This window comes from Cervus canadensis, chromosome 9 (assembly GCF_019320065.1).
Source record: "Cervus canadensis isolate Bull #8, Minnesota chromosome 9, ASM1932006v1, whole genome shotgun sequence".
Lineage (NCBI taxonomy): Eukaryota > Metazoa > Chordata > Mammalia > Artiodactyla > Cervidae > Cervus > Cervus canadensis.
Window position 1 is genome coordinate 19440325 of NC_057394.1, and position 27305 is coordinate 19467629.

General features: G+C 39.5%; 1 protein-coding gene across 1 annotated transcript in view; it reads right to left on the reverse strand.

The window, feature by feature from the left end:
- GPC6 (glypican 6) overlaps nt 1–27305 on the reverse strand; it is a 1184501-nt gene that overhangs the window by 80733 nt on the left and 1076463 nt on the right. Inside the window, exon 6 of the mRNA XM_043478329.1 lies at nt 15140–15283. Within this exon, the coding sequence (XP_043334264.1) occupies nt 15140–15283 (144 nt within the window). The remainder of the gene's footprint in view (nt 1–15139; nt 15284–27305) is intronic.

Consider the following 27305-nt stretch of genomic DNA (forward strand, 5'->3'; position numbering starts at 1 on the left):
TGCAATCCACAGCAGAACTGCCAGGGGGTGGACCAGTGCCGTTGCAAACTAAGTGGAAATAGGAACCCAGAAAAACAAAATATCAGTGTTAAGGTTGACTTTTGCCCTAAAAACATCTTCCAGACCCAGATGACCTGAGGTTTTGGTTTTAAGAAATTTGCAGGGAGTGGCAAGGGGCAGAATATTAAAGTGTAAGACTTCCCCAAGGCCATCAGCCTATATCACAAAAAGCTATAATTCCAAGGGGTTAAATCCTTAGTAGGAGAGAGAAATAGAAATACCCTTTACCACAAGCCACAAAGGCTTTCAATAAAATAGAATATAAGATATATAAGGAAACAAAGCACCATGTGCAAAAGCCAGCTGAAAGACCAGATGAGACAAGCAAACATTTCAGATATCAGAAGTATCAGATGCAAAGTGTAGGATAAGCATGTTCAAAGATAAAAAGGTAGGGTTTAAAAAACTGAATAAGGAGTAAGAAACTACTGAACATAGGACTAAGCATGTAAAAAGAACTAAATATTACAAATGAAAAATACAATCATTAAAGTTGAAACTCAGTGGATGCTTTTAATGGGAGATTATTTACAACAGAAGGGAGAGATAATAACCTGAGAGGTGGAGCTAAAAAAATTACTCTGAATGTAGAAAGAGACAAAGACAGGTTAGGAGACATGGAGGACAGAGGGAGAACGTCCGACATGTCTAATCGGTTATAGAATAAGAGCAGAGAAAGAGGGAACTAGGTTGAGACAATGTTGAAAAGATAAAGGCTTAGAGTTTTCTAGATAATGAAAGAGATCTTAGGAGATTTAGAAAGTCAAGCAAATCCTAAGGGGGGAAAAATCTATATCTAGACATAATACAATAAAATTACAGAACAACAAAGAAGATCTTCAAAGCAGCTCGAGAGACAATACAGACTACTTACAGGAGAAGGACTGAGAGGAGCTTCTCAGCAGCAGAGATAGAAACCAGGAAACAGCGAAATATAAGAGCAATGTACTCAGAGAAATGGAATGTCCCATCAAGGATGACGTATGGAACATAAATGTCCCTCCGGAATGAGGGCAGACAAAGATGTTTTCAAATAAAACCCTCAGTAAAGTAAGTCCTGTAGTATGTATTCCTGACCTAGGAAAGTGATTCCTGATGGACAGTTTGATGCAAGAAGGAATGATAACCAAAAAAGCAGTAAGATGTGGCTCTATACAAAATTCCATCATTTAAAATCTTGTAAGATTAGAAACATTATAAGACAGAAATAATCCAATAATAATAGCATGTAATTTGAAAGGAAATGATCAAAACTGAGATGTTTTGAGGTCCTTGTGTTGTCCCAGAGAAAGGTAAAGATATTCATTGATTAATTAAACTCAGATTTTGTTATATCTAGACACATGCTAAAATTTCAAGAGCAACTATTAAAGGACTAAAATAAATAAATAAAGCATTTAGATTCTACACATCAGAAGAAAAAAGTGGAATGACAAAAAAATTCTCAATCAATCTATAAGAAAGAAGCAAAAATAAGACTGGAATAGATGAGACAAATAGAAACCACAAAATGAGATGGAAAAAATAAACTCAACTATCTTAGTTTTTCCAGTACATTTAAATGTACTAAATGCACCAATTAAAGTACAAATATTGTGAGTCTTGATTTAAATATAAATCCAGCCATCTGATGTTTACAAGAGGCATAACTAAACCACAAAATTTCAGAAAAGTTGACAGTGAAGATGTGAAATGAGACATGCCAGTCAAATATTAGTAAAAGTCTGGTGTAACTATATTAATATCAGAAAGAAATAGATATTAAGGCAAACAACTACAACTCATACTACTAGACACAAGGGATTCCTATATAATGATGACAAGGTCAAGGTGCATAGAAGATAAAACTGTAACTATAAGCATAGACTCCAAATATATGAGATAAAAATAGAACAACATGGAGAAACAGATTAATCTTCCTGCACAGTAAAATAGCTCTCCTAGCAACTGGTGGAACAAAACTACCCTCCCCCCCAAAAAAATCAGTAAAAATATATAAGATTTGAAGACTATTCTGACAAGGGTCATCTTATCCCATCTTTTCCCTGCTACTCCTCCAGGAGGCAGGGAGCTATGACACTTTCCTGTGGCAGGTTAAGTTTAGAAAAGGATACGATAAGAGGGAATGAGGGAGCACTGGAAATTGGTGGTCACATCTGGCTCACCACTGGGTGTCACTGAATTTTATAAAGTGGTGATGAATCACCTTAAAAAACTAGGAATAAAACTACCATATGACCCAGCAATCCCATCACTAGGCATATACTCTGAGGAAACCAAAATTGAAAAAGACACACGTACCCCAATGTTCACTGAGGCACTATTTACAATAGCTAGAACATGAAAGCAATCTAGATGTCCATCAACAGATGAATGGGTAAAGAAGTTGTGGTACATATACACAATGGAATATTACTCAGTCCTAAAAAGGAATGCATTTGAGTCAGTTCTAATGAAGTAGCTGAACCTACAGCCTATTATACAGAGTGAAGTAAGTCAGAAAGAGAAAAGCAAATATCATACATTAACACATACATATGGAATCTAGAAAGATGGTACCGATGAACATATTTGCAGGGCAGTAATGGAGATGCCTGGAGAATCCCAGGGACAGAGGAGCCTGGTGGGCTGCCGTCTATGGGATCGCATGGAGTCGGACACGACTGAAATGACTTAGCAGCAGCAGCGGCGATGGAGACACAGACGTAGAGGACAGACTCATGGACACAGGCGGTGGGGAAGGAGAGGGTGGGACGGATGGAGAGAGTAGCATGGAAACATATACACTACCATATGTGAAACAGATAACCAACGGGAATTTGATATATGACTCAGGGAACCCAAACCAGGGCTCTGTACCAATCTAGAGGGGTGGGAAGGGGTGGGAGGTAGGAGGGAGGCTCAAGAGGGAGGGGACATATGTATACCTATGGCTGATTCATGCTGATGTATGGCAGAAGCCAACACAATATTGCAAAGCAATTATCCTTCAATTAAAAATAAATAAATTTTTTAAAAAAGTAGTCATGAGTCATAGAAGCTTATATAAAAGTATCATGCTTCAGCTACAATTTGATAAATAACTGTAGCAAATCTCTGGGTTTTTCACTTACACAAGAAGTATATTGTAATTAAAAAAATAAACACACACGTACAATCCATCCTTGTCATATCAGAGTTATGCAAATTAATGTCTTCAAAGCATATCACAAAAAAAGTGGGGGAGGGATAAATTAGGAGACTGGGATTGACATATACACATTGTTGTTGCTGTTGAGTCCCTAAGTCGTGTCTGACTCTTTGGCAACCCCATGGACTATAGCTTGCCCGGCTCCTCTGTCCATGGAATTCTCCAGGCAAGAATACTGGAGTGGGTTGGCACTTCCTCTGCCAGAGGATCTTCCTGGATCAGGGGCTGAACCCACATCTCCCGCATTGGCAGGTGGATTCTTCACCCGTGAGCCACCTGGGAATACACATTACAATATATAAAATAGGTAACTAATAAGGAACTACTGTATAGTACAGGGAACTAGTCTCCATGCTCTGTAGTGACTTACACAGGAACATAATCTAAAAGAGTAGTTATATGTGTGTATGTATAACTGATTCACTTTGCTGTACAACAGAAACTAATGCAACATTCTAAATAAACGATATTCCAAAAAAATTAAATAAAAAAATCTTCCTAAGGACTCCTTTAATTTCTAACTCTCCAAAGTCAATAGAGAAAGACTTTTTTAAAATGAAACTACTGTATATATATATATATATCATATTTTATTTATTTTTCAAGAGAGGATAAAGGTTGACAAAAGAAGATGGAGTTTCTTTCACTTGAGCCCTCACTATTAAAATCCTAATGAAATATTTCTTGTTCCTTGAAGACTGCTGTATAAAGAAGATTTGATTTTTTCTGAGTAACTGGAAACATTTTCATGAGGACATGTCTCACTAAAGACAGCCCCTGGGTTTTTGGATTTTATGTGAGGAGATCAATTAAGGCAGCTCACTACCTTTCTGTTTTCTTCCCAGAGCTGGTCTAGCTGCTATGTATTTACCCCTTTTCTCTAGCACTCAAGGAGGCGCAAAGAGCAAGCAAAGGAAAAGTTCAGCTTTTTCAAGTGCCCAGATGAGTATTCTTCATTGAAATGAATTCAGCCTGCTTTGGGGAGTTATCTTAGGTTCAAATCCCTTAGAATAAAACTTACAAAGTCATTGTTTTCCTGCTTCATTACCCATAAATAATTTATGAATTTATATTATAATTTTTCTTCCAGCTAAATCAGAGCTCTATGATTTTGCAAATAATTCCACCCCGAAGCTAATGACACACACATTCCTGATATTTTCATTTCAAGTTTACCATCGCTGTCAGCCTGTGCAATTTGCCTGATTAACCTGCGAAAAGTGCTCTCCTTCATGAATGCTGTTCAGAAATAAACAGCTATTGTAAAAGGAGACAAGGGCAGGTTCTGGAACTCAAATTCTTGGTGATCTTAAATGATGATGTATGAAAGGGAGAAAAAGAGAGAACAATTTGATTTGCTTCAACTAGGTTGACCCAGAAAGGAGAAGAGCAGAAAAATTGCTTTGCCTAAGCAAACATGACATCAAGTCAGACAAGAGCAGCACTCACAGTATCCAATATCCAAGGCTCATTTAAAAAATATACAGTCTGGATCTGAAAGACATTTAAATGCTGGCAATAAAAAAGGCTTTGCTCATTCTGTTTTCCTATTGCTCCTTTTCTCCTACTCATTGGTAACAGCTTCTTCATCCTCCTTTGAGACACTGACTTGATCGGATACTGGGGTAGGACTCCCATTCAACTCCCATTCAACTCTGGTTGAATGATGATTGAATTTGAAGTTCAGGTAGGAGAAACAGCCATCCAATGCTAAAAATCAACCAGACTTGGAAAGGGAAGCTAGCTTTCTAGGGCAAGGTAGACATTCCCTTTGTAACAAGGACTTAGAATTCTCCTCCATTTCTATAACTTTAAAATGCACTCCTGACCAGTACCTAGTCTGACTTAGGTTAAGGCTAAGTTTGTCTGCCATCCCCCAAAGTGTTGTGAGCTCTTTGATTATGTTCTAGTCATTTATACTTGGCTCCTGTTACAGTACAATAAACAGTTGTTGAATGAGTGATGAATTTTTCTCTTTTTTTCACATAAGATTTGTCTCAGAGTTGAAAAGAGTAATGAACCGATTTTTATCAATTTAAAAATCTTGCCTTGGGATTTCCCTGGAGGTCCAGTGGTTAAGACTCCATGCTCTCAATGCAGGGGGTACAGGTTTGATCCCTGGTTGTGGAACTAAGATCCTATATACCTTGTGGTGTGGCCAAAAAAATAAAATAAATTTTAAAAAATGATAGAAGCAGAAGAGATACTAGATCCTCCAGCAGTTTTAAGTCATGATCCTCGGAGAACCTGGGTTCTGGGCAGCTGCCTCAAGGAAACCTGGAAAGGCCGGAAGGTGTTGAAAAGAGTGGTCAACTGGGCCATTTTAGCTCTAAACAAAAACTTCATTAAAAAAAAATCTTGCCTTGGTCATCTGTGTTTGAGGTTGACAATGTTTCTGTTTACAAACGTGTCCATTCAGTCTGTGCGTGACACGGAAGGACAAATGTTCCTGCCCTCTGGACCGCAGGCTCGGTCACGTGACCTGCTTTGGTCACGTGACCAGATGGAAACGCGGTGTTGCGGGCCTTCCGGGCGGAGACTTGACAGCCCCCTTGCCACGTTCTCTCTACCCCCTGCCGCTGCAACAGGCGATGTGCTCAGTCGCTCAGTCATGTCCAACTCTTTGTGACCCCATAAACTGTAGCTCGCCAGGTTCCTCTGCCCACGGGATTTTCCAGGCAAGAATACTGAAGTGGGCTGCCAGTTCTTACTCCAGGGTGAAGCTCCAGATAATGGCTGCTCTGTCACCCTGAGTCCTGGAGGGAGAGTGCGGACCGTGTGTGGCTGACCCGCAGTCAAGTCAACGGTGGGCACGTGGTACCAACAAGAAATAAACTTGTGTTTTTGTGAGTCATTCTGGGGGTGTTTGTCATTGCTTCAGGATCTGGCTTGGCCCTTCCAGATCAATACAGTATTGGAAAAGCTTATAAAGATATTACACAAACCCAACTTCCAAAAAATTATTTGCTAGCCAGCAATATAAGTGGTGCTGCTACAGCTGCTGGTTCATTCATTTACTGTCAGCCTGTCTTTTTTTTTTTCCTAATAGCTTGGTCAGTCTTTTAGATGCAAGAAAATACCCATGAAGTCAGAGCCTTTGACGATAATGACCATGAATGAACTTAAGTAATAAAATTATTGTGTATTGCAGATATGTTTCTACCTTTAGCCTTTACCAAGAGAAGTCAATTTTCACTCAAACAGGTTTCTTTTCATCTGGTTTTCTCTACAATGTTTATGCCTGAGGTTTACTGCTGGCAGTAAAGAGTGTCCAAGTATGTTATGGGAATAGCCAAATTCCCAGTGCTTTAAAATGTATTCCATAGGCCCTAGAGTCAGTTAAAAGCTGATTGATTATACAGAAAATACATCAAAACTAGTATTTATGAAAAAAATCCCATTTCCTCAGCTCTATCTCTCATAAGCCTGAACATCACATCTGGGAGTCATGGTGCAAATATCTCAGACAGCTATGAGAAAAATGACTGCAGCCTTTCCATAAGCTTCTCAATAATTTAATGGAAGAGCTATGTCCACTGATCCCGCTCATGAACACATATTTTACATGGTATGGTTTGGGCAGTTTAGTATGACTTGTCTGTTCAGGTTTTCATCATCAAGTCACTGAAAACACCTACTATATAGATGAATAAAGCACAAGTAATGGAAATGAGTGTGCAGATATTAACTTTTTCATCCCGTCAGTTCAGAACCGACAACATTTTTGTTTAATTTGTTTAAAATATGGGGCGAAGACTTCTGGCTTCAGAAAGGAAGACAAGCTATCAGATACGGCCTAAATCAAAGATGTCACATTTGTTTAATATTTTCAATGTGCATATGTGGTCAATGATGATTCATTTGTTCACACTCTTGTTGTTTAGTTGCCAAGTCGTGTCTGACTCTTTGCAACCCCATGGACTGTAGCCTGCCAGGTTCCTCTCTGTCTATGGGATTTTCCAGGCAAGAATGCTGGAGTGGGTTGCCATTTCCTTCTCCACGGGATCTTCCTGACCCAGGGATCAAACCCACGTCTCCTCCTTGGCAGCTGGATTCTTTATCACTAAGCCACCTGGGAAGCCCTATTTGTTAACATGACTTCCACATATTCTTTATTGGTGTAGTCTATCTCAGATTACAAAATCAAATTCCTACTTCCTCTAGGCTAACGTTTTATGACACTCTGTATTAGATACATTTCCCTGGAGGAAACCTGGTGTGTCTAACTGGTTTGATAAACAATGTTATTTTGCAAATGGTTACTTCTGCCTTTTTGATGATGCTAGCACTAACAACATGTGATGATGGAGACTGTATATGCTAGTTAGTTTTACTAAGCGCTACCCCACGGAGGAGAACTCAATAAATACATGATTGATTGATTGATACCCATAGAACACAATCATTTTGGGTTTAGCTGAAGTCAGGCATTCTGAAAGAAAACTTCATGTCTGAAGGGGAAAATAAGCATATCAACATACCATAAAATAGACATAAAATCTGTATAGCCATATTTGCGGTCTGAAAGTGTAACATTTCATTTTTATGACATAGAGGTCAGCAAAGCTCTTGCTTAAATGTTTCTGAGGACAAAGGAGAGTTTAGAAACAGAGTTGAAAGTAGTTTTGTCGGTAAAATTACCCCCCAAATGATTTCAGACCATTTGTACCTAAAGCAAGCTGTGCAAAAGTTTTCCCCCTTTAAAACGTGTGGCCTGACTTCATTGCTGGAATCCACATGAGACTCTGTATGTGTCTTGAAGCAGTGGAGTGGAATGGGCTTCGGTATCTCTCAGGGACTAAGGTAGCCAGCAGAGTGGACGTTTCTCCCCACGGCATACAGCCTGATACAATTAAACACAGCCTTGCCTGAGCTGAAAGAAAGGTCTCTGCTTCTCCTGTTTTCACTGTTCTTCCACGTTCCTGAAGGAAGAGTTTCCCAAGGATGGAAAAACAGTCCACTGTCCATTGGGTGTGAGCTGAAAATTCCACAGAAGGGGCAGGTATTCCATCCAGGTTTCCAACAGTGCATATCATTGAATTAGATGTGTGCTTCCTCCAAGCCCATGGAAGATGCTGAATATCCCAGAGATAAGCCATCATTTTACATGTGCGTCTGATGACATTCCCCACTTGGGCTTCATCAACCACAAGCCTCTACATGAAACAAAAACTGTATTGGGAGGCCTCCCCGACCATGACATGCTGCTGGTGTTGCCCAGAGAAGAGCAGAAATGGAGACCGAATAAGTTGGGTGGCTTGGCTTTAATGTTTTGTATTTTCTCCCTGCTTTGAAAGCTTGTTGTATTTTGCTGCTGTGATTGCCAAAGGTTCACTGAAAAGGAAACTAGGGTGTCTCCGTGGGGGGTTTGCAGCCAACAGATACAGCAAGTTCAGGCAGGACTGAGCAGTTCACAGTCTGAACGGAGTTGAGCAGTAGCTGTTTGTTTGCTGGGGTGAATGGGGCATAATTTATTCAGCTGCAGCAGAGACTGAAAGCCAATCTGGCCTTGACCCATTTATCTTTAGAAAACTAATTAAAGCGCAGAATCTGGTTTACTGTCGTTACTGAGGTTTTAGCTTCTCCTGTTTGGGCCATGCAAAGACTGAGGGTGTGTATGTATTATCTCCACATGTGTCTGTGTCTTGTTGCCGAGGTGGAAGATGGAAAATATCAGTTTCACCTAAAGACAGCAGCTGAGGCTCTAGATAATAAAGCAGTTTCTTAAACACAGCCTGACATCCTTTTGAAATGCAAAAGAGTGGATTAGCCGGATGCAGAATCCTTTGAGGTGACAATGAAATGCCATGGCAATTTAAAATGAACAACAGACAGTTTCCCTCATCCTTACAACCAAGACTTCCTAAATCACACCAAAATGGTCCCAAAGAGGCATGCAAGAACATTTTTATGAGCAGCATTTTATTCCGAAACTGGGATTAACCATCAGGCAGGAAACGGCAGCCAGAATGCGAGTTGCTTTGTCCATTTTGCTTCCGAACCATAAGAAAAGTGTTCGGGTTCCCAGGACTTGGTGATATTTGCTAAGTACTTAAATTTATACCTATTAATATTAACACCTGTGGCACGCTCATACATTTCAGGAACTGCATTGTGTTTCTGGAAGAAACATATCCAATAATAGACATCTGATTTGGGGGAGCCTAACTAAAGAGTATTATAGGAGACAAGCAGAGAAGTCCAGCACAGTTGGGGAGTGGGTGGAGATGATATTATGATTTACATTCTTTCCAACATGTTTAAGGACATTATTCTTCTTGGGGGAAAACCCTGAGGGTCATGATGACTATCAGATAAGGAGGTTGGACTTGGTCAACTGCCAGACAATCTGGAGATACCAAGAGAATGCTGCTGAGGGTTGGCACATTCTGTCAACTGGAGGCAGTCGAGTTTTGTCAAGTGGACCAAAGTAATAGAACCCTGACTTGTCCCACCACTGATGCTTTCTTCTCCCACTTTTCATTTAGCACCAGGAGACCTTAGGCTATCTGTATTTCCTGTTCCTTCCTCAAGATCTTCCCTTCCAGAGTACTTCTGGAAGGAGTACCTTCCTTCAGATTTACCTCTAAACTTTCAGATTTACCTCTAACCTTTTTTCCCTTATCCAAACTGCCCTGGGCTCCGAGACCTGGAATGATGAATAGGGATACTACTCAGAGGACATTTTCTTTTAAACACATGAATTTGAGAGGAGGAAATTTAGACATAGTGTTGCCATTGCCTGAATTGAGGGTCAGGTAGGCGTGTAGCATCATGACATAGGTGTACTGCATGAATAAATGAATTCATCAGGTGAGAGGCATCTTCTCGTACAGGTCCATGACCCTAAGGAGGCCTCAGGTCTTTCTGAAGTGGTAGGACCAGCATGGAGTGATATTACAAAAACCACTGGATCACATAACTATTTGATTATTATGATTAATAGGGAAAGTCAGGTAGGATAACCTGGGTGTGCCTGTCCTCATCTCCAATACAAATTGCTCTGTCACAGTAAATACCCAATGGTCTCTCCCTAAATGCAATAAAACTCATCAGTAAATTTGAGTAGGAGAAAAAAAATAAACAAGCTGTATCACCAATATTCCTTACCCCCTAAATTCTCTATGTCCCCAGCTAATGGAAAAATTAGCTCCTTATGCATGAGAGTTGATGTTGGTTTGTTGTTATTATTAGGGAGGTAATTATTTGCTCAGCACAAGAAAAAAAAAATCCAATATATTCTATCAGGGAAGAGAGAGTTTTTCAGGCAGGCTACACATACTCTGAATGTAGGGACAGAATTTAAATCAGCCACCAAATGAGCTAGTCTTCCACAAAGCTGAGACTGAAAACCTTGCCATTGAGAGAGAAAACCACAAATGTCCTTAACCATAAATACCAAGCCGAGAGGACATTCCTAAACCCACTGGTCACATACAGTTTTCAATGTTCGCTCTCTGGACAATTTGGAAAGAGGAAGTGGAGGCGGGATTTCTCAGGAACTCCCTGGAACAACTGTACAAAGACAAACGGGGATGAGAAGAAGAATAAGAAGACCAAAGCTTACACTATGTTGCATTGTCCTCCACACAATCCTCTGGGAAGCAAGAGGAAAACAAATTCAAAGGAAAAAGAAAGAGAGATTATTCTATACATAATAGTACAGCACAGGTATAATGTTTAGCTTTGCAGACTAGCATTCCACCCACCACCACTCCCAATTCCCTCAGAATGACAAGTAGAATATTCAAGAACCTGCATACATGGCATGGTGTTGAATACTTACTGGAGACCCATTGGTCTAACTCATTGCCAACTTGATTGAATTAACTTTCAAGTCCAGTTTTTTTTTTTATCTACTTTAATAAAACGTATTCTGCTAAGACACACAATTTACTGTATTATTACTTTTGCTCTAACGAATCAGCTGGAGTAAAATAACTGACATTTTCTGCCCAAGCGTGTCCAGGGGTTGTATAGCATGTTGTACAGTAATATTCTGAGCCGTACAACTAACCATCCTTAACAGAGGATGACCTGAAACACTGCGCTGTGGGCAGATCTTAAAAATCCAGCTATTTTTATGCTGATTTATTCTTACACTCTATAGTTTCAGTGACGGTTGGGTGAAATTTTCTCTAAAGAAATAATTATTTTGCACTAAATTATTAAGAGAATTCACAGAATGTAAATTTAAGAAAAAAAGAAAGAGAATCAATCTCTTCCTGATTTCAAATGAACACCCCTGGTCTATTTAATTGAAAATCCGTAACAGTGGGCTGGGACAGAAGGACTACTAGAGTGAGTGTGGGTGATAGGAAAGAGACACATGATAACGGGACCAGTTTGTTAATCAGTTTAGTTGATGGCATTTTTATCTTGAACAAACCATAGCAGGAAGGACTGTAGTATTTTCTGATGAGTCAGCTTTCCATCAGCAGTGGATTTATATAAGGATATTCATTCATTATGGGGTGATAAAAATTACTTTACAATAGCATGTCTGAAAGCTATATCTAAACAATTTTTTTTTTTTGCCAGTATAAATTTGGAGGAACATATGGAGTGTTTCCTAATGCTATAAAAGATTGACTGCTTTATAAAGGTAAGAAGAGACTAAATGATGCTACTGATATATATATATATTTTTTTGCTACTGATATATTTTAAAGAGAGAGTTTTGTTTTTAATTATTTTATATAAGGTTTAGAGGCAGTTTACCCAGTTGGGGATTAGGAGATTTACTTCTAAAAACAATCCCCATAACTACCACTTCACATAAAAAATAGCTTTATAATAGCTGGTATAAGAACATTTACCGATGGAACCCAAAGTTAATGCCACAGGTACTAATTTTAAATTGTAGTAAGAAGTGATTCTCCAAGTTTTACAGTTAAGTCATTTTCACTTTGGCAAAAGGGGTAGGGTGATTGGGATGGTCTTTCAGTTGCTGTCCTTTTGAAGCGTGTCCTCTGCTGAAACACTGAGAGAAATTAAAGGAAGTCTTTTCCAATTACCCTTCTTTTTGGGGACACATGCTTCTTATAAATATTCAGGAAACATCGTTGCAGGAGAAAATTAAAACAGGAGTAGGTAACACGAGATTTGTTCATAAACATTCAAAATAGGCAGTAATATATGTCAGACCCAGCAGGACCCTTCACCTACACATGCATCTTGAAGATGATTTTATCTGACTGATGCCCAGCACTGTCTGGCCAAGGGAACCGCTCCAACCTTTTCGCTATTCAGAGCTGTGTTGACCGCACAAAGGAAAGAAAGCTTTGGAGGAAACAATGGCTGCAAATGGAGATTCTGATGTTAGCTTTGGAGCTAGCTTGTGTTTCTCAAGAATAACCTTGTCTCGCTCCTGTTGACAGGGAAGCAGTTCCTTGGCCTTAGGGGTGGAAAAGTAGCTCCAGGTTGGTTTATGACTGGCTGTGAATTACCAATTGCTGATTCTTACAATCTGAGAGGAATCAGAATTTAATTTAATAAGAAATTAATAAAACTGCCATTCTCCCTTATAGAGCCTGGAGCTACACCTATGACGAAGTAAGTACTACATGCCACTGGAGAATATTTTAGAATAAAATTGGCTTATTGATTTGGATTTGTATACACTGACTCTGGTCCTTATGTACTTTGAGTTTGAAAGGGAAAGTGTCAGTCGCTCAGTCATGTCCGACTCTTTGCGACCCCATGAACTGCTCCGTCCATGGAATTCTTCAGGCCAGAATACTGGAGTGGGTAGCCGTTCCCTTCTCCAGGGGAGTATCTCTTGAGTTTAGTCTTTGTTTTTTCCTCATGATATGATTAACCATTACTAATTCTTTTAAAAAATGATTAAATATTCTTTAGGGGTGCATAAAATAGAAGATCTTAAATCAGTTTGCTATTTTCCAGGACTTCTCAAGACTCTTATATTTGGGGCATTTTGAGGATGACCAGTGAAGTTCCTTTTTAAAAGAAAAGGTTCCAATTCCAATTTTCATATCTACTAGATTTTAGGCATTGTATAAAATTCTCAAAGTGTTGATGTTTTATTCGAGCTGTACTGAGTTGTACAAATACTGTTGCCTTGGGAAAAGCATTTTTCTCGCTCTACTTCCTTTGTTTGAGTGTGTGAGTGTGTGTGAGTGTGTGTGTGTGTGTGTGTGTGTGTGTGAGTGTGTGTGTTTATCTTTCCTGGGAGGAGAGAAGACTGTGCTTCTGTTTCAAAGGCAAAAAAATTAATTAGTAGTCGTAGATGTCATTATATTGTTCAAAATCAATGCAGTTTTAACTAAGTGGATAATGTTCTCCACTTGTTTTCCAATTTTATTTTCCTGTGGTAAGAACATTTAACCTGAGATCTAGCCTCTTAACCAATATAGTACTGTTATCTATAGCACAATGGTTGCACAGCAGATCTCAAAAACTTACTAATCTTGCATTGTGCCTAGTTCTGAAAGTAGAATTTATAAAAATTCTGAAAAGCATGAATTGTTTCAATAATTATGCAGAGCCAACTGAAATAGGAAATGAAAAAAGAAGGAAAGAGAGACACGGGTAGGTCAAGCCCATACTCATAAACTGTGCTTTGGTTAAAAGGATCTTGGCATATAAAAGAATTTATAAAATGAGAATGCAAACAATGGAATCTAATGAAACCATCATTTTGTTGAAAAGAAAAAAGGTGACTAACTTTAAACTTTTCCTGAAATTGTGAATGGACAATAGATATAACTAAGGTAAAGTACAAAGGTGAAGCAATTATGCAGATTATCCCTTTTGCAAAACCTACACTGAAGAGGGAGTTTTACTTGCTAATAAACAGTAAATTTATAACATAATTTAGTGGTTAATGACTGCACTTACCCCTTCATATTGGAGCTTCCTGGATAGGCCTTTGTGTTGTAAGTACATTTGATTTTTATAGAGAATAATGCTGAGATTACTTATTATGAGGTCAAATGCTACCAATTTAATCTTCCAAGTTCTACACTGTAGATGGATATTAACTAAAATGATAATTTATAACAGTGACTAATAAAAGTATTTTCATAACCAGAAACCCTTGAGATCTGAGTTTATATGACATAATCAGATGTGGTTCAAGTGTTTATGACCTTAAGGCTTTTATCTGTTAATTTTACATCAAGATAATTGGCAAAGCAACATTAACAGCACTAACAATTACAGGTATATAAATTGTTTACACTGCTATAAATTATATTGAAAACATTCAGGCAGTATTTCTTGGAAATTATGAGCTTTTCATTTTTATAGCAAAATTTGATGTCTGAAACACATTAAAAATCATGTTTACTATATTTATGGTTGTAATCTCCAAGTAAATGACTTCAATGATAGATATTTGGTCCCCTGACACACATTTAAATGGATCAAAGAGTGACTATTTCTAAGGATGTCAACTTTTAAAATACACACAAAAAAGAAAAAAAATAGTAGTAATATTGATTTGGAGTCTTTTGGCAAGGTATTTTCAAACAGAAAACTTTACATAAAAGGAACATTCATAATAAAGTTACACTGTATCATAATTAAAAAAATAACTAAAGTAGATGAATAAGAAATGTGCTATTGTAATTATATCTCTGGAAGACATTGTAACTTAGTCTTCAAATTAATATTTCAGAAGAAATATGGAGTTGAAAATTTGGTCATTGGATGAGTGGATTAATAGCGATAAGACTTCTTAAATAACCTAATTCTTGACCTAAAAGGAAGATCTCATTACTTTTCAATATTCTAATTAAGATCAGGAGCAGATATAAGGCTGAAATGACTTTTACAACCAACTTTTTCAGAATTCCATCACGTCTTCTGAAGAATAACCTTGGTAACAGAAAGTGGCCATGATGACCATCAATCCGGGGGACTCACCAGCCGATCCAAGCTCGTGCCTGCAGCAGTGGTGGGTCTTTCCTCAGGATTGTAAGGTCTGAATCGTGTATTAAAATTTTCAGGAGCTGAGCGAGCAGATCTGAGAGCTGGAGCAGGTTTGGGTTGGCCACATCCCTGAAACACCTGGAAGAACCATGGAAAGATTAGGAAGTTACACAAGGAGTTTCTTCCTAGAGCACGCAGTGCACTGGCTTCCACATTTTGTATGGAACTCTTATCTCCAAAAACACTCTGACTCTGAAACCTAAACAAGTACAACCACCAGTGAAACAGAATTACCCCATCAGAGTGACTGACTTATAACCTGACTCCCATTTTCAACATATACAGTCAATCCTCATTACTTATGGATTCTGTTTTTGTGAATTTGCCTACAGTTGACCCTCTCCTGGATTTGATCCCTGGGTTGGGAATATCCCTCGAAGAAGGGAATGGCAACCCATTCCAGTATTCTTGCCTAAGAAATCCCACGGACAGAGAAGCCTGGCAGGCTACAGTCCACGGGGTTGTAAAGAGTTGGATGTGACTGAGGGACTACACTTTCACTTTAAACTGATCCTCTCCATATCTATGGGCTTCCCTTGTGGCTCAGTTGGGAAGGAATCCGCCTGCAATGCGGGAGACCTCGGTTTGATTGCTGGGTTGGGAAGATCCCCTGGAGAAGGGAAAGGCTACCCACTCCAGTATTCTGGCCTGGAGAATTCCGTGGACTATTTAGTCCATGAGGTTGCAAAGAGTCAGACACAACTGAGCGACTTTCACTTCACTTCTCCATATCCACGGTTTTGAATCTGCAAATTCAACCAAACTCAGATTGAATTCAATTTTGAGATCTGCAGAGGCTCCTGGAACTAATCTCCCGCAGATAGTGAGGGAAGACTGTACTCATTAAAATTAATTTGTAACCCCCCAAATAGAAATTCAAACATGTCTGCAGACATCGGCAGAGAGGCCAAGTTCATCTTTCCAGCTGAAGCAGTCTAACAAGGCAAAGCTCTGCCTTCTTGTTTCAGCTCTTAAACTGTAAATGAGTTTCTCCTTGGTGATATATTTAATGCCACATTTTTTGTGTGTGCTTTGCTAATACTTGGTGATTTCCCTTTTTAAAACAGCCCCCAACTGTAGCGTTGAAGTTCTGTCTAGTTCCTAAGGCTATGATATGCCCTATGGAGAAAACTGTGTTTTAGATAAACTTCATTCAGGTATGAGTTATGGTACACTTGACTATGAATTCAATGTTAATGAATCAATAAAGTGAAAGTGAAGTCGCTCAGTTGTGTCCGACTCTTTGTGACCCCGTGGACTGTAGCCTACCAGGCTCCTCCAACTATGGGATTCTTCAGGCAAGAATACTGGAGTGGGTTGCCGTTTCCTTCTCCAGGGGATCTTCCCAACCCAGGGATCAAACTCAGGTCTCCCCCATTGGAGGCAGACACTTTAACCTCTGAGCCACCAGGGAAGCCCAATGAATCAATAATATGTATCAAATAAGGTGTCTTTCAGGAGAGACACATAAAACAAGGCTATATGCATTGACTGGTTGGTGAAAATGTGACAAAAAGCTTGAAGGAGAGGCTGAGTGGGATGGATTGGGGTACTGGGATTGACATATATACACCACTATGTATAAAATAGATAACTAATGAAAATCTACTGCAGAGAACAGAGAACTCCACTCAGTGCTCTGCGTGACCTAAATGGGAAGGAAATCCAAAAAAGAGGGGACATACATCTATGTATAGTTGATTTACTTTGCCATTTAACAGAAACTAACACATTATAAAGCACTATAAAGCAACTATTCTCCGATTAAAAAAAAAAAAAAAAGCTTGTTGGAACCTAACCCTGTATTTCTCATAGGAGCAATGGTTCAGTATTTGCTAATTCAGGGTCTGCAGTGACTTATAGAACATAACTTTGCAAATAATGAGAATCGACTATATTCAACATGGAATGATTTCTGGATCAAAGAAATGTCCCAGATATTTTCATGTCCTTGAATTTGTCATTCAAGAAACATTTGTTTGGGATTCTTGTTACTGATACAAATGTATCTCATGTATAGCATGAATGTGTGCTCGGTTATGTCTGACTCTTTGCAACCCCATGGACTATAGTCTGCCAGTTTCCTCTGTCCATGGGATTCTCCAGGCAAGAATACTGGAATGGGTTGCCATTTCCTTCTCCAGGGGATCTTCCTGACCCAGGGCTCGAACTCGAGTCTCCTGAATTGGCAGGCAGATTCTTTACCATTGAGCCACCTGGGAAGCCCCTCATTTATAACATATAAAGTCAAATAACTTGAGTGTCTCCCCTTTGAATAATGAAAACCTTTACTGGAAGAATTCTTTGAAAACACTCTCTTGAGCCACGGTGAAGAAATAGGACAAGCAAATGTGGATAAATTCCCTAGAATGACAGATCCTTCTAATTTTGTTGTTGACAGCTGTTCATGTCACAATTAGGCTTGCCATGGGAAATCAAACATTCTCTTGTAATGATCTCAGGGACCGAGCTGCTAGTTCTTTTCCACAGTGATTTCACTTGGAGTGCTGTGGGAATACCTCCTTTGCTAGTTTTATTTTTTTTATTTTTATTTATTTATTTTTTTTGCTAGTTTTAGAAGCTTCGTGCTCTCTGCTGGTTATCCAGAGATAATCCCTTCGCCAGGATTACAGGAAATCTAGTTATATTTCCAGGAAGTTTTGATGAAGTTTAACTTTGCCTTTCTTTCTACACAGGAGATGGTTCTACCCTGGACACTTTCTTTAGTAAGCTTTTCGGGACTATTTATGTCATCCAATTCTTAATGTACACGGCTGTGTTGAGAATGCATTCCTTCTGGCTTTGTTATTTGATTCTGTGTTGTTTAACTCTAAAATACAAGTTTTTCATTAGGCATTTTATGGGATTTCCCTGAAGTATACAGAGGGCTCCTGGGTGTCATTCTCAATGACAAATTCCAACTTGAGACATGATTCATTTAGCTGTTCCATGAGAACTGACTTCCCCTTTGTTGTATTCAAAAATTCTCCTTCCACTCAGCACTTTCAGAGCAGGCCCACTTTGTCTCGGCATTCTTCAAGATTGGTCTTAACACGCTATTGATTCTTCTCTCACACAGTTTCTGAAGCTGATGGTGTAAACCGGTGTGATAAAGATAGTGGGCCCCTTTCTCCTAGTGCTAAATCACTTCCCAGTGGCAAGGTCATGGCTGATGGAGGGCATTAACATTTCCAAAGCTCCAGGGTTCAGTTGAGTGTGCTATTTTGGATCGCTTTGAAAATGACAACTGACTTTTAAAAAGTAGAAAGCCTAGGGCAAAACAATATTAATGGCCTTGCTGAGATTTCTTGAAGCTGTTGCACGTAAAGAGTTAACAGACCTTCTTAATTTGCCCTTGGGAAGAGGCTGGCTCACTGGTTTAAGTTAAATCAAAGGAACAAGAAATGCCCTGGAAGAATATTAGTGCCCCAAGGGAGATATTTCATTGTAACAGAAAACTTTACCACTTGTTTGATTTTTTTTTTTGAGAGTGTTAATTATGATAATAGAATGTGGGTAAGTCAATATAGTTTTCTGCTCATAGCTTTCTGTTAATAAATCAGGTTTGGATTTTGAAGATGATTTCAATGCAGAAATTGCTGGGTCTATGATCTATGATCTGAACTGAAGAAGACACAGACTTCTAATATTATGGAAACAACACCTAACCCCATAATAAGGTGAAGACCCACATAGAAATCTGTCACAATATGTAAAGATATGAATTGTGAAGGGCCTTGAACACAGATTCTAGTATACTCTTCAGTTCAGTTCAGTCACTCAGTAGTGTCCGACTCTTTGCAGTCCCAAGGACTGCAGCATGCCAGCCCTCCCTGTCCATCACCAACGCTTGGAGCTTGCTCAAACACATGTCCATCGAATCGGTGATGCCATCCAACCATCTCATCCTCTGTCGTCCCCTTCTCCTCCTGCCTTCAATCCTTCCCAGCATCAGAGTCTTTTCCAAGGAGTCAGTTCTTTGCATCAGGTAGCCAAAGTATTGGAGTTTCAGCTTCAGCACCAGTCCTTCCAATTAATATTTAGGACTGATTTCCTTTAGGATTGACTGGTTGGATCTCCTTGCAGTCCAAGGGACTTTCAAGAGTCTTCTACAACTCCACAGTTCCAAAGGATCAATTCTTTGGTGCTCAGCTTTCTTTTTAGTCCAACTCTCACATCCATCCATACTAGAAAAACCATAGCTTTGACTAAATGGACCTTAGAATAAGGGAATTGTTTTAAGAGCATTTCTTTAGTGTGGAAGTGCCAAGCTTAATGATGGAGAACAGTTTTTCAGAAATTTACAAAACCTAAACACACACACACCCACACCCACACCCACACAGAGATCAGAGCATCAGCTCACCTTGTCCTTGTTAGAGAATGATTTAAAATACCTTGATTCTCATGAAGAGAATGTACCTTAAACAACATATATCCGTCAAATAACTTAGATGGCATATAAAATGAAAATTAATAATTTCATTGTTACTACATGCAATCGGTTAGCTAGACAAATATTTTTAAAACATGGGTTTCATGAGGTGGTTGAAAAAAGGGATTCAGAACATTTGAACTATCTCAGACAATTTTCTGAGCCTGCTATAGCAGTAGGCTAGGGGAAATTCTATAGCTCCTGAAGTTCAGAGCTATATTACTACAAAGGAACAATGAGCCTTATTCTTCTTGTTCTGGGTGCCCCAGTATTTTGTATTTTGAATAAAGGTAGAAACAGATGAGGAATAATGTGGGGATAAGGGTCTTCAGTTAAAAGTCTGTAGATCAAGTCTCCCCCCAAGGAATGGTCAGAACTAGAGATGCAGATCTGGGTTATTAGCCTAAAGACAGTATTTAAAATCCTGAAGCTGGCTGTACTCACCAAGGATAGGTATCCAGACAGGTGGCAGGAGGGGCTGAAGACAGCCCAGGGTCAAGTCAACATTCAGAGGACTTCCTTGAATCTTAGTTTCTTCCTCTGACAAATGGGAATAATATTATTTACCACACAGACAGACTGTGAGGATAAAATGCAATAATACCTAAGGCAGGAAAACAGAAGCTAATGTCTGGAAAAGTAAGTACTCAATAATAATTAGCTAATTGTATCATTCTGTGATCGGTTCTTCTAGTTCCATTTTCTGAATAAGGAGACTCAAGGGGGAAAAACGTCTGGACTGATGTTTCTTCAATGTCTTCCACAAAAATTTATTTCCTGGGCTGCTAACAGCTGTTACGTAAGCAATGGATTCCATGCATCAATGTTAAATGAGGTACCTTAGCAGGGCTTCATCAGGCTAACATGTGTTCTGACTCATCCAAAGGGAGAAGCTCATTTGTAGTGTTTTCCAAAACGATCTGGCCAAGGGTTCGCCAGGAAGTCCTCACAAGGTGTTCCAGGGAACACACCGGGACACGCTAGGAAGTCTGCTCTGATTAGCCAAGAGGAGAATTGATTCAGATGTAACTGCGTTTAACTAGAGGTCTTCGTGAAGCCACTTCCCCCCTCCACTACCTTCAATTTGAGAGAAGAAATACTGTTTTCAGACACTAAAGTTCTTCTCTTTGCAATAGAAATTTCCAGAGGATATGGCTGCAGGCTAAGCCATCTCATTGTGGAACAAATCATTAGCTTTACTCCTCAAAGAAATAGAATCATTATTACCTCCTGCCTAGCTCCCTCCAAGGGATGTTGAAAGGGAAAATTAGATCATTCGGAAAAGTATTTGGAAGCCCCAGTGTAGACAGATGCTACAGATGTACAAAGGAATTATCCTTCCCATGAGGCAGACTCATGAAACTTGTGGATTTCAGGAAGATATCTGGCTTGAGAATCCTCTCTCTTAAGAGGATTACTGAGATAACATCTCTGAAGTATGTTGGTATTCTGAGATGAGAGAAGTAAAGGTTAAAGATGGAAAGTGCTGAAAGATGAGGCATTTTATTGTTTGGGAAAACAAGAAAGAGAGAGGGGTGTGGTGAGAACAGGCTGCAGGGCTGTTTTAGGGCCCTAAGGACAAGTATTTTTCCTTTAAGATATCGCAGCATCTTAACATATTTCTTTAAAATAACAATATGGTGTATATTTTTTCAGAGGTGTCCATAGCTTTATACTGCTCTGTCTCCTTTATCTTCTGCAGGTTGGTCATACATTCACCAAACTCATTACTGGCAATCTGAGAAGCATCAACTCTACACCAGCCCTGTTGCAGTCCCCGAGTTGGTTTTTTTTTTTTTTTTTAAATCTTCTAAGTTTCTACTCAGTGGAGTTTTTATTTTGGTAGGAAGAATGTTGCTATTCCTATAACCATTTTGAAATTTGCAAATAGATAACTAATCATGTAGATTAGTAGAGGTGACAGTCCATGCTACCTAGATTTAATTGGACTTGATGTTTTGAGAGTAAGTGATGCTTTACTTACTTATTAGATTCTAATTTACATTAGAGTGTTAATAAATGAACTATTTGTTAGATGACCACTTGGGGAATCCAATCTATCCCATTTGTTCCCAAGGAAACAGAAGCTAACATAGCTGATGGACTCCACATATATTTTGTACAAGTGTGGTCACAATTTTCTTGAGAGACAAGTGGAAGAGGAAGGTCACCAATAAGAGTCTAAAAGCTTGGAGTCCTGGTTTCAATCTTCCTCTTTACACTTGTGTGATCCAGGATGTAAAGAAGATAGCTATTGTGAAGATACAATGATATAATGCTTAGAAAAGATACTGAAGCAGTGATGTAAAAAGATGTATAATTATTTTACTGAAGTTATCTATAATTAAATACAACAACGTGTGTGTGTGTGCACACACACACACTCAGCTGCTCACTCATGTCCTATTCTTTTTGGACCCAAGGACTGTAGTGAGTGTTCCAGGCTCCTCTGTCCATGGAATTCTCCAGGTAAGAATACTGGAGTGGGTTGCCATTTCCTTCAGGGGATCTTCCAACCCAGGCTTAGAACCCATGTCTCCTACTTGGCAGGCAGATTCTTTACCACTGAGCCACCTGGGAATCTATAATTAAATAGGACAATAACAGGTAACAAATCAAATCTAGGGACTATGCAGAGTGACACATGAATAATATAAGCTCTATGAAGAATAGGATCTTATACACTTTGTTCACCATTATACTCTAGAATCTATTCCTAGCACATAGTATGTGTTTTAAAAAATCAGAAATGAAAGCTTACGAATAAATAAAATTTTTAGTTATAATCTCTTCCTTTTGCAAACATTTATTGAAGGTAGTCAGGAAGTAGATTTCTGTAATGAGAAAGAGAAGACAGGAAAGGAAAGAGAAATAACACTTATTGAGTGTCTATGATGGAGCAGACTCAGGCCTGAGTGTTTCATATACTTACCTCAGCAGTCAATTATCTCAAAATCAAAGTTGAAGCCTTCTTCCTTAGATTCAGAAAATACAATGAATGGTGCGTCCACATTTTAAAAGAGATATTTTTCTTACTCCAGTTACTGTGCCAACTTAAAGCAAAGCCAAATGACCAACTTGGTTAAACTGATAGCTAGAACTAAAAAATCTGGTTTCTTTTCTTCTTTATTTCTTTTAAAAACTGAAATATAACTGTGCCAATCTCTGCTGTATAGCAAAGCGACTTGGTTTACACATATATACATTCTTTTTTAAAATACTCTTTTCCATGATGGTTTATCCTTGAGATTGGATACAGTTCCCGGACTACAAGGTAAGACCTTGCTGTTTAAAAAAATCTGGTTTCTTTTTCATCTGATAATAGCTACTCACTGTGCCTGATGGGACAGTTAGAGAATGGAAGACTTTGTATATAAAATAGGCTTGGCTCTGACTGTTGGTGTTCGAGCTGAGAGTTAAGTCTTCTGGCAAGAACTGGGCTCACATCTCAGGCAGTGGCTGCTTCCCCATCCTATCAAAGACATAAACAGCAGTGCCTGTACACTCTTGTACCACAGCCCTGTTGCTAATTGTCTAGGCTGAGCTCAGAGCTGGGGGCTCCTTCTCAAAGTACAAGTGAAACATGAAGACTGAAACGGGTTTCGAGGGGACGTCCACAGATCATCAGTCAATAGATGTAAGTTAAAATATTTTTAAAAACCCATTTCATTAGTAGTAGCAAGGAGAGCTCCACTATCACTGTGATACGAAATTAAATTGACACCCTGGATTCTTTTATTTTTGCACCTTTTTTTCCTGGTTCCTCACAACAATCTGCTAATATCCTAAGAAATGCCTTCCTGAATATAAACTTAAAACATGTTCAAAATGATTTTTTTAAGATATAAAATCAGTGTATTCATCATATAAACATTTTAAAAAATCAGCATTTAAAAAAAATTTTTTTTTTTACTTTTATAAGTGTGCCAATTTTAGTGATGGATTGCCTTTCAAGAAAATAGGCTTTCAGCCTATGACTCCAAACATTCTCTCTCTTCTTTCCTCTCCCCTCCCCGTTCCCCCTACTTCTTCTCTCCTTCTCTTCCTCTTTTTTGTCCTCTACTCTCTGATTCATGCTTTTCTTTCCTTAAAGATTGATTACAGTGGTCCCTTGGCCAAGATCTCTGGGCAAACTCAAAGTCCCTGCATGGGTTCAGGATTCTGTGTAGACAACTCTGGGTTGGACTGAATCAAGTCAAGTCATCAGTTTCAGTTTTGGCTGCTTTTCATTCATTGGCTTCGATTTTCAAAAGCTAGTGATCCTGTCAGTTTCAAGGTTTTAAACATTTATTTCTGATGCTTACACAGCTTGCTTGCAGAATATCTGTCAGATGGGTTGCATACCTCTTAAAATCGTTTCTTCAATAAAAGCAAATTCCTTCCATTTGCCGGGGAAGATAATTTTTTTTCCTCCCTCGGAAGGTTTGTATTCCTTCAACAACAGAACACCTTGCTATTTCCTCCCACATGGTGAATAGGGAGGAGTGACAAGGAACTTAACAAAGTGTATTTTGAATGTAGGGAGAAAAAAAAATGAACTCTGTTGGATTTGCTAAATGATTATTTCATATGCTCTTTGCTTATAAGGTTTACAGCAATTATTTAAAATCACTTTGCAGAATTTGGATAAGTGTGTACATGTCAATAACCAGGTTCTTTATCATTCATTCAAACCACCATTCAACAAATATTCATAGAGTGTCATGAAGGCCAGACTTGAAGGCCAACTGGACACATCCCTGATATCATGAGGGTTCTGACAAGGAATCCGGTAATTACGGTAGAATGTAATAAATGCAATGGGAACACCCACAAGAGGCAGCTAAACCAAGACCAGAGTCCGAGAAAGCATCCTAGGAGAGCAGTGATGTGCTGCAACAGGCTCTTACCGGCTCACAAGACCACTAGTAAAAATTTTTAGGAATTTTGCAATCCAGTCATTAAATAGAGTGATTATGATGTTTAATTGTATAAACTTAAAAATGATATAACTTATATTAAAAACAAAGGCAATGTATACTCAAAAAGCATTTGTGTTAGATGCTCAGTTGTATCTGACTCTTAGCGACTCACAGACTGTAGCACGCCAGGCTCCTCTGTCCATGGGATTCTCCAGGCTAGAATACTGGAGTGGGTTGCTGTGCCCTCTCCTCCAGGTCTTCCTGACCCAGAGATTGAAACTGAGTCTCCTGCATTGCTGGCGGAGTCTTTATCATCTCAGCCACCAAAAAGCATAACTTCTTAGTTATTTTACCACTATCTGTGCTCTCATGGTTTTGTATACCAAGTATATCTGTAAGAAGGAAACATTCCACTGTGGTGTGCAATTCTGTGTTCAGTTGACATCATGTTAGTAGCTTGAAATTTACACCCCCAGGAGCTGGCAAACACTCTCAACAAGCACATTTCCTGCACAGAAATTTGTTGTGCAAACACTTCCCAGTATACCGCTGAATCTTGCCAGGGAAGTGAAGAAATAGTTGGAATATGCCTGGTGAATGCTGCATATTTGGGGTGGGGAGATGGAGAGGGGTAGAAAGAATGCTCCAGGATGAGGAACAGCAGAGACCAAAGCTTAGAGGTGAGAGAGGCTGCTGAATCCAAGTCACAGAGCCCAGGCCATTCTTTACATCTGGTGCACACAGAGGTTCTCTTACCTACTAGACTAAGACTTCTAGTAGGACTCAGGTTCTGCTGTTGATCTTATTCATTATCACATCTACAGCGTCTAGCGCTGTGCTTGGCAGATAATCTGTTCTCAGTAGTTACCTGAATAGTTTAAGGTGGGAAGCGTGGTGAGGGTGGACCCAGAGGGAGGGGCAGGCTGAGGACTACAGGGTGTTGGAACACGGCTGGGCTTTATTCGAATGGCAACCGGGAGCCATGGGAAGATATTAAACAAGGGAGTAATGTGATCACATTTGCATTTTCGGCATCCCTTCTGGCTACAGTGTGGGGAATGGATTGGAGTGTGGGAAAGCCAGAGGCAGAGAATTAATTAGGAGACTATAATCTGTGTGTGAGATGATAAAATTAGGGGAGCTGTTGTGGATGGATTCAAAAGGTATTTGGTATGGCTATTTAGAGGGCTTCAAGGGAGTTTCATTATGGATTGACTGTGAGGGTGAAGGGGAAGGGGGAGTCGAGGAGTCACTCTGTGTCTGGCTAGGTAGGACATAAGAACGGGAGGAGGGCATTTTCTGGGGACAGGATCATGGGAAGATGATGAGTTGGGTCTTAGACAGTTGTGTTTGAGGTTGCAGGTGACAGTGTGCAGCAGAGAGCTGGGTAAACAGGTGTAATCAGGAGAGTAATCTGGGCTAGAGAGAGATCTAGGATGAAAAGTCCTACTTACCGCTGTAGCCAACACAGGAAACTGTGTCCAAGATGTTTCAAATTTTAAGAATTCTGTCACCCACCCCTGAGAACCCCGTGATTTTTTTTAAAAAACTGTGTGTCATTTATAGATTACATGTATTAATACAGAAATGATCAGCTATTTGGCTGATATTTGAGATATAGTCTGCGACAATAGGGGGTTTCCCTGGTGGCTCAGAGGGTAAAGAGTCTGCCTGCAAAGTTGGAGGCCTGGGTTCGATCACTGGGTCAGGAAGATAAGTGGAGAAGGGAATGGCAACTCATTCCAGTATTCCTGCCTGGAGAATCCCATGGACAGAGGAGCCTGGCAGGTTCCAGTCCATGGGGTCACAAAGAGTCAGACACGACTGAGCGACTAACCCACACACTGGGACAATAGGGGCTTTTCCTGGTGGCGCTAGTGGTAAAGAACCCGCCTGCCAATGCAGGAGACAGAGAGACGTGGGTTCGATCCATGGGTTGGGAAGATCCCCTGGAGGAAGGCACAGCAACCCACTCGGGTATTCTTGCCTGGAGAATCCTGTGGATAGAGCAGGTGGGCTATGGTCCATAGGATCGCAAAGCGTCGGACATGACTGAAGTGACTTAGCACGCACTCATGCTGGGAGAATTAGGAGGTGAAATAAAAAGAGGTATAAAATGTGTTAGAAGAAAAAGACCTACAGAAAGCCATATATAGTTCCAAATTTTCTGACAGAACAAGTTGCTATAATCTCACAGAGGCGGCTCTTTTACACGTTTAACCACGGACTGGCTGGGGCAATGACTCTATCTAAAGATCAAACCAGACTACATAGCCCCGAGTAGAAGGAATGTGCTAAGAGCTGAGGATAACTGTGTATCTGTGGAACGGGGCAGAGCCAACTGAAATTTCTCTAACGCAGTAATCTGCCGCCCATGGGAAGCATGGTTCTAAGGAAGCAGTTTCTCCTCTTTAAAGGCAGAGGAGTCCGGAAGAAGATTGTCTTTCAGGAAAGCAAGAGGCCATCTTGCTCTAAGAACACACCAAGTGTTAAAAACTGCGTGAGTTTCAATCACCTACTCTGGAGTAGACTTCATTAAATGTAATCTTCTCATCTTTTGCCCTGAAGTTAAAGGGAAAGGAAATCTTAAGATAAATCTCTAAAGGTTAGAGATAGTCACAAGTTTCCCTTTATCACCAAAAGGAGAAGAAATTTTTTTTTTTTTAAACACCTTTCACGTGGAAAGAAAGTTAAAAGTAGTTTGCTTTGGATGCATTTCCTATAAATGAATCATAAGCGTTTTTTTCCAAATCTTCATTTTACT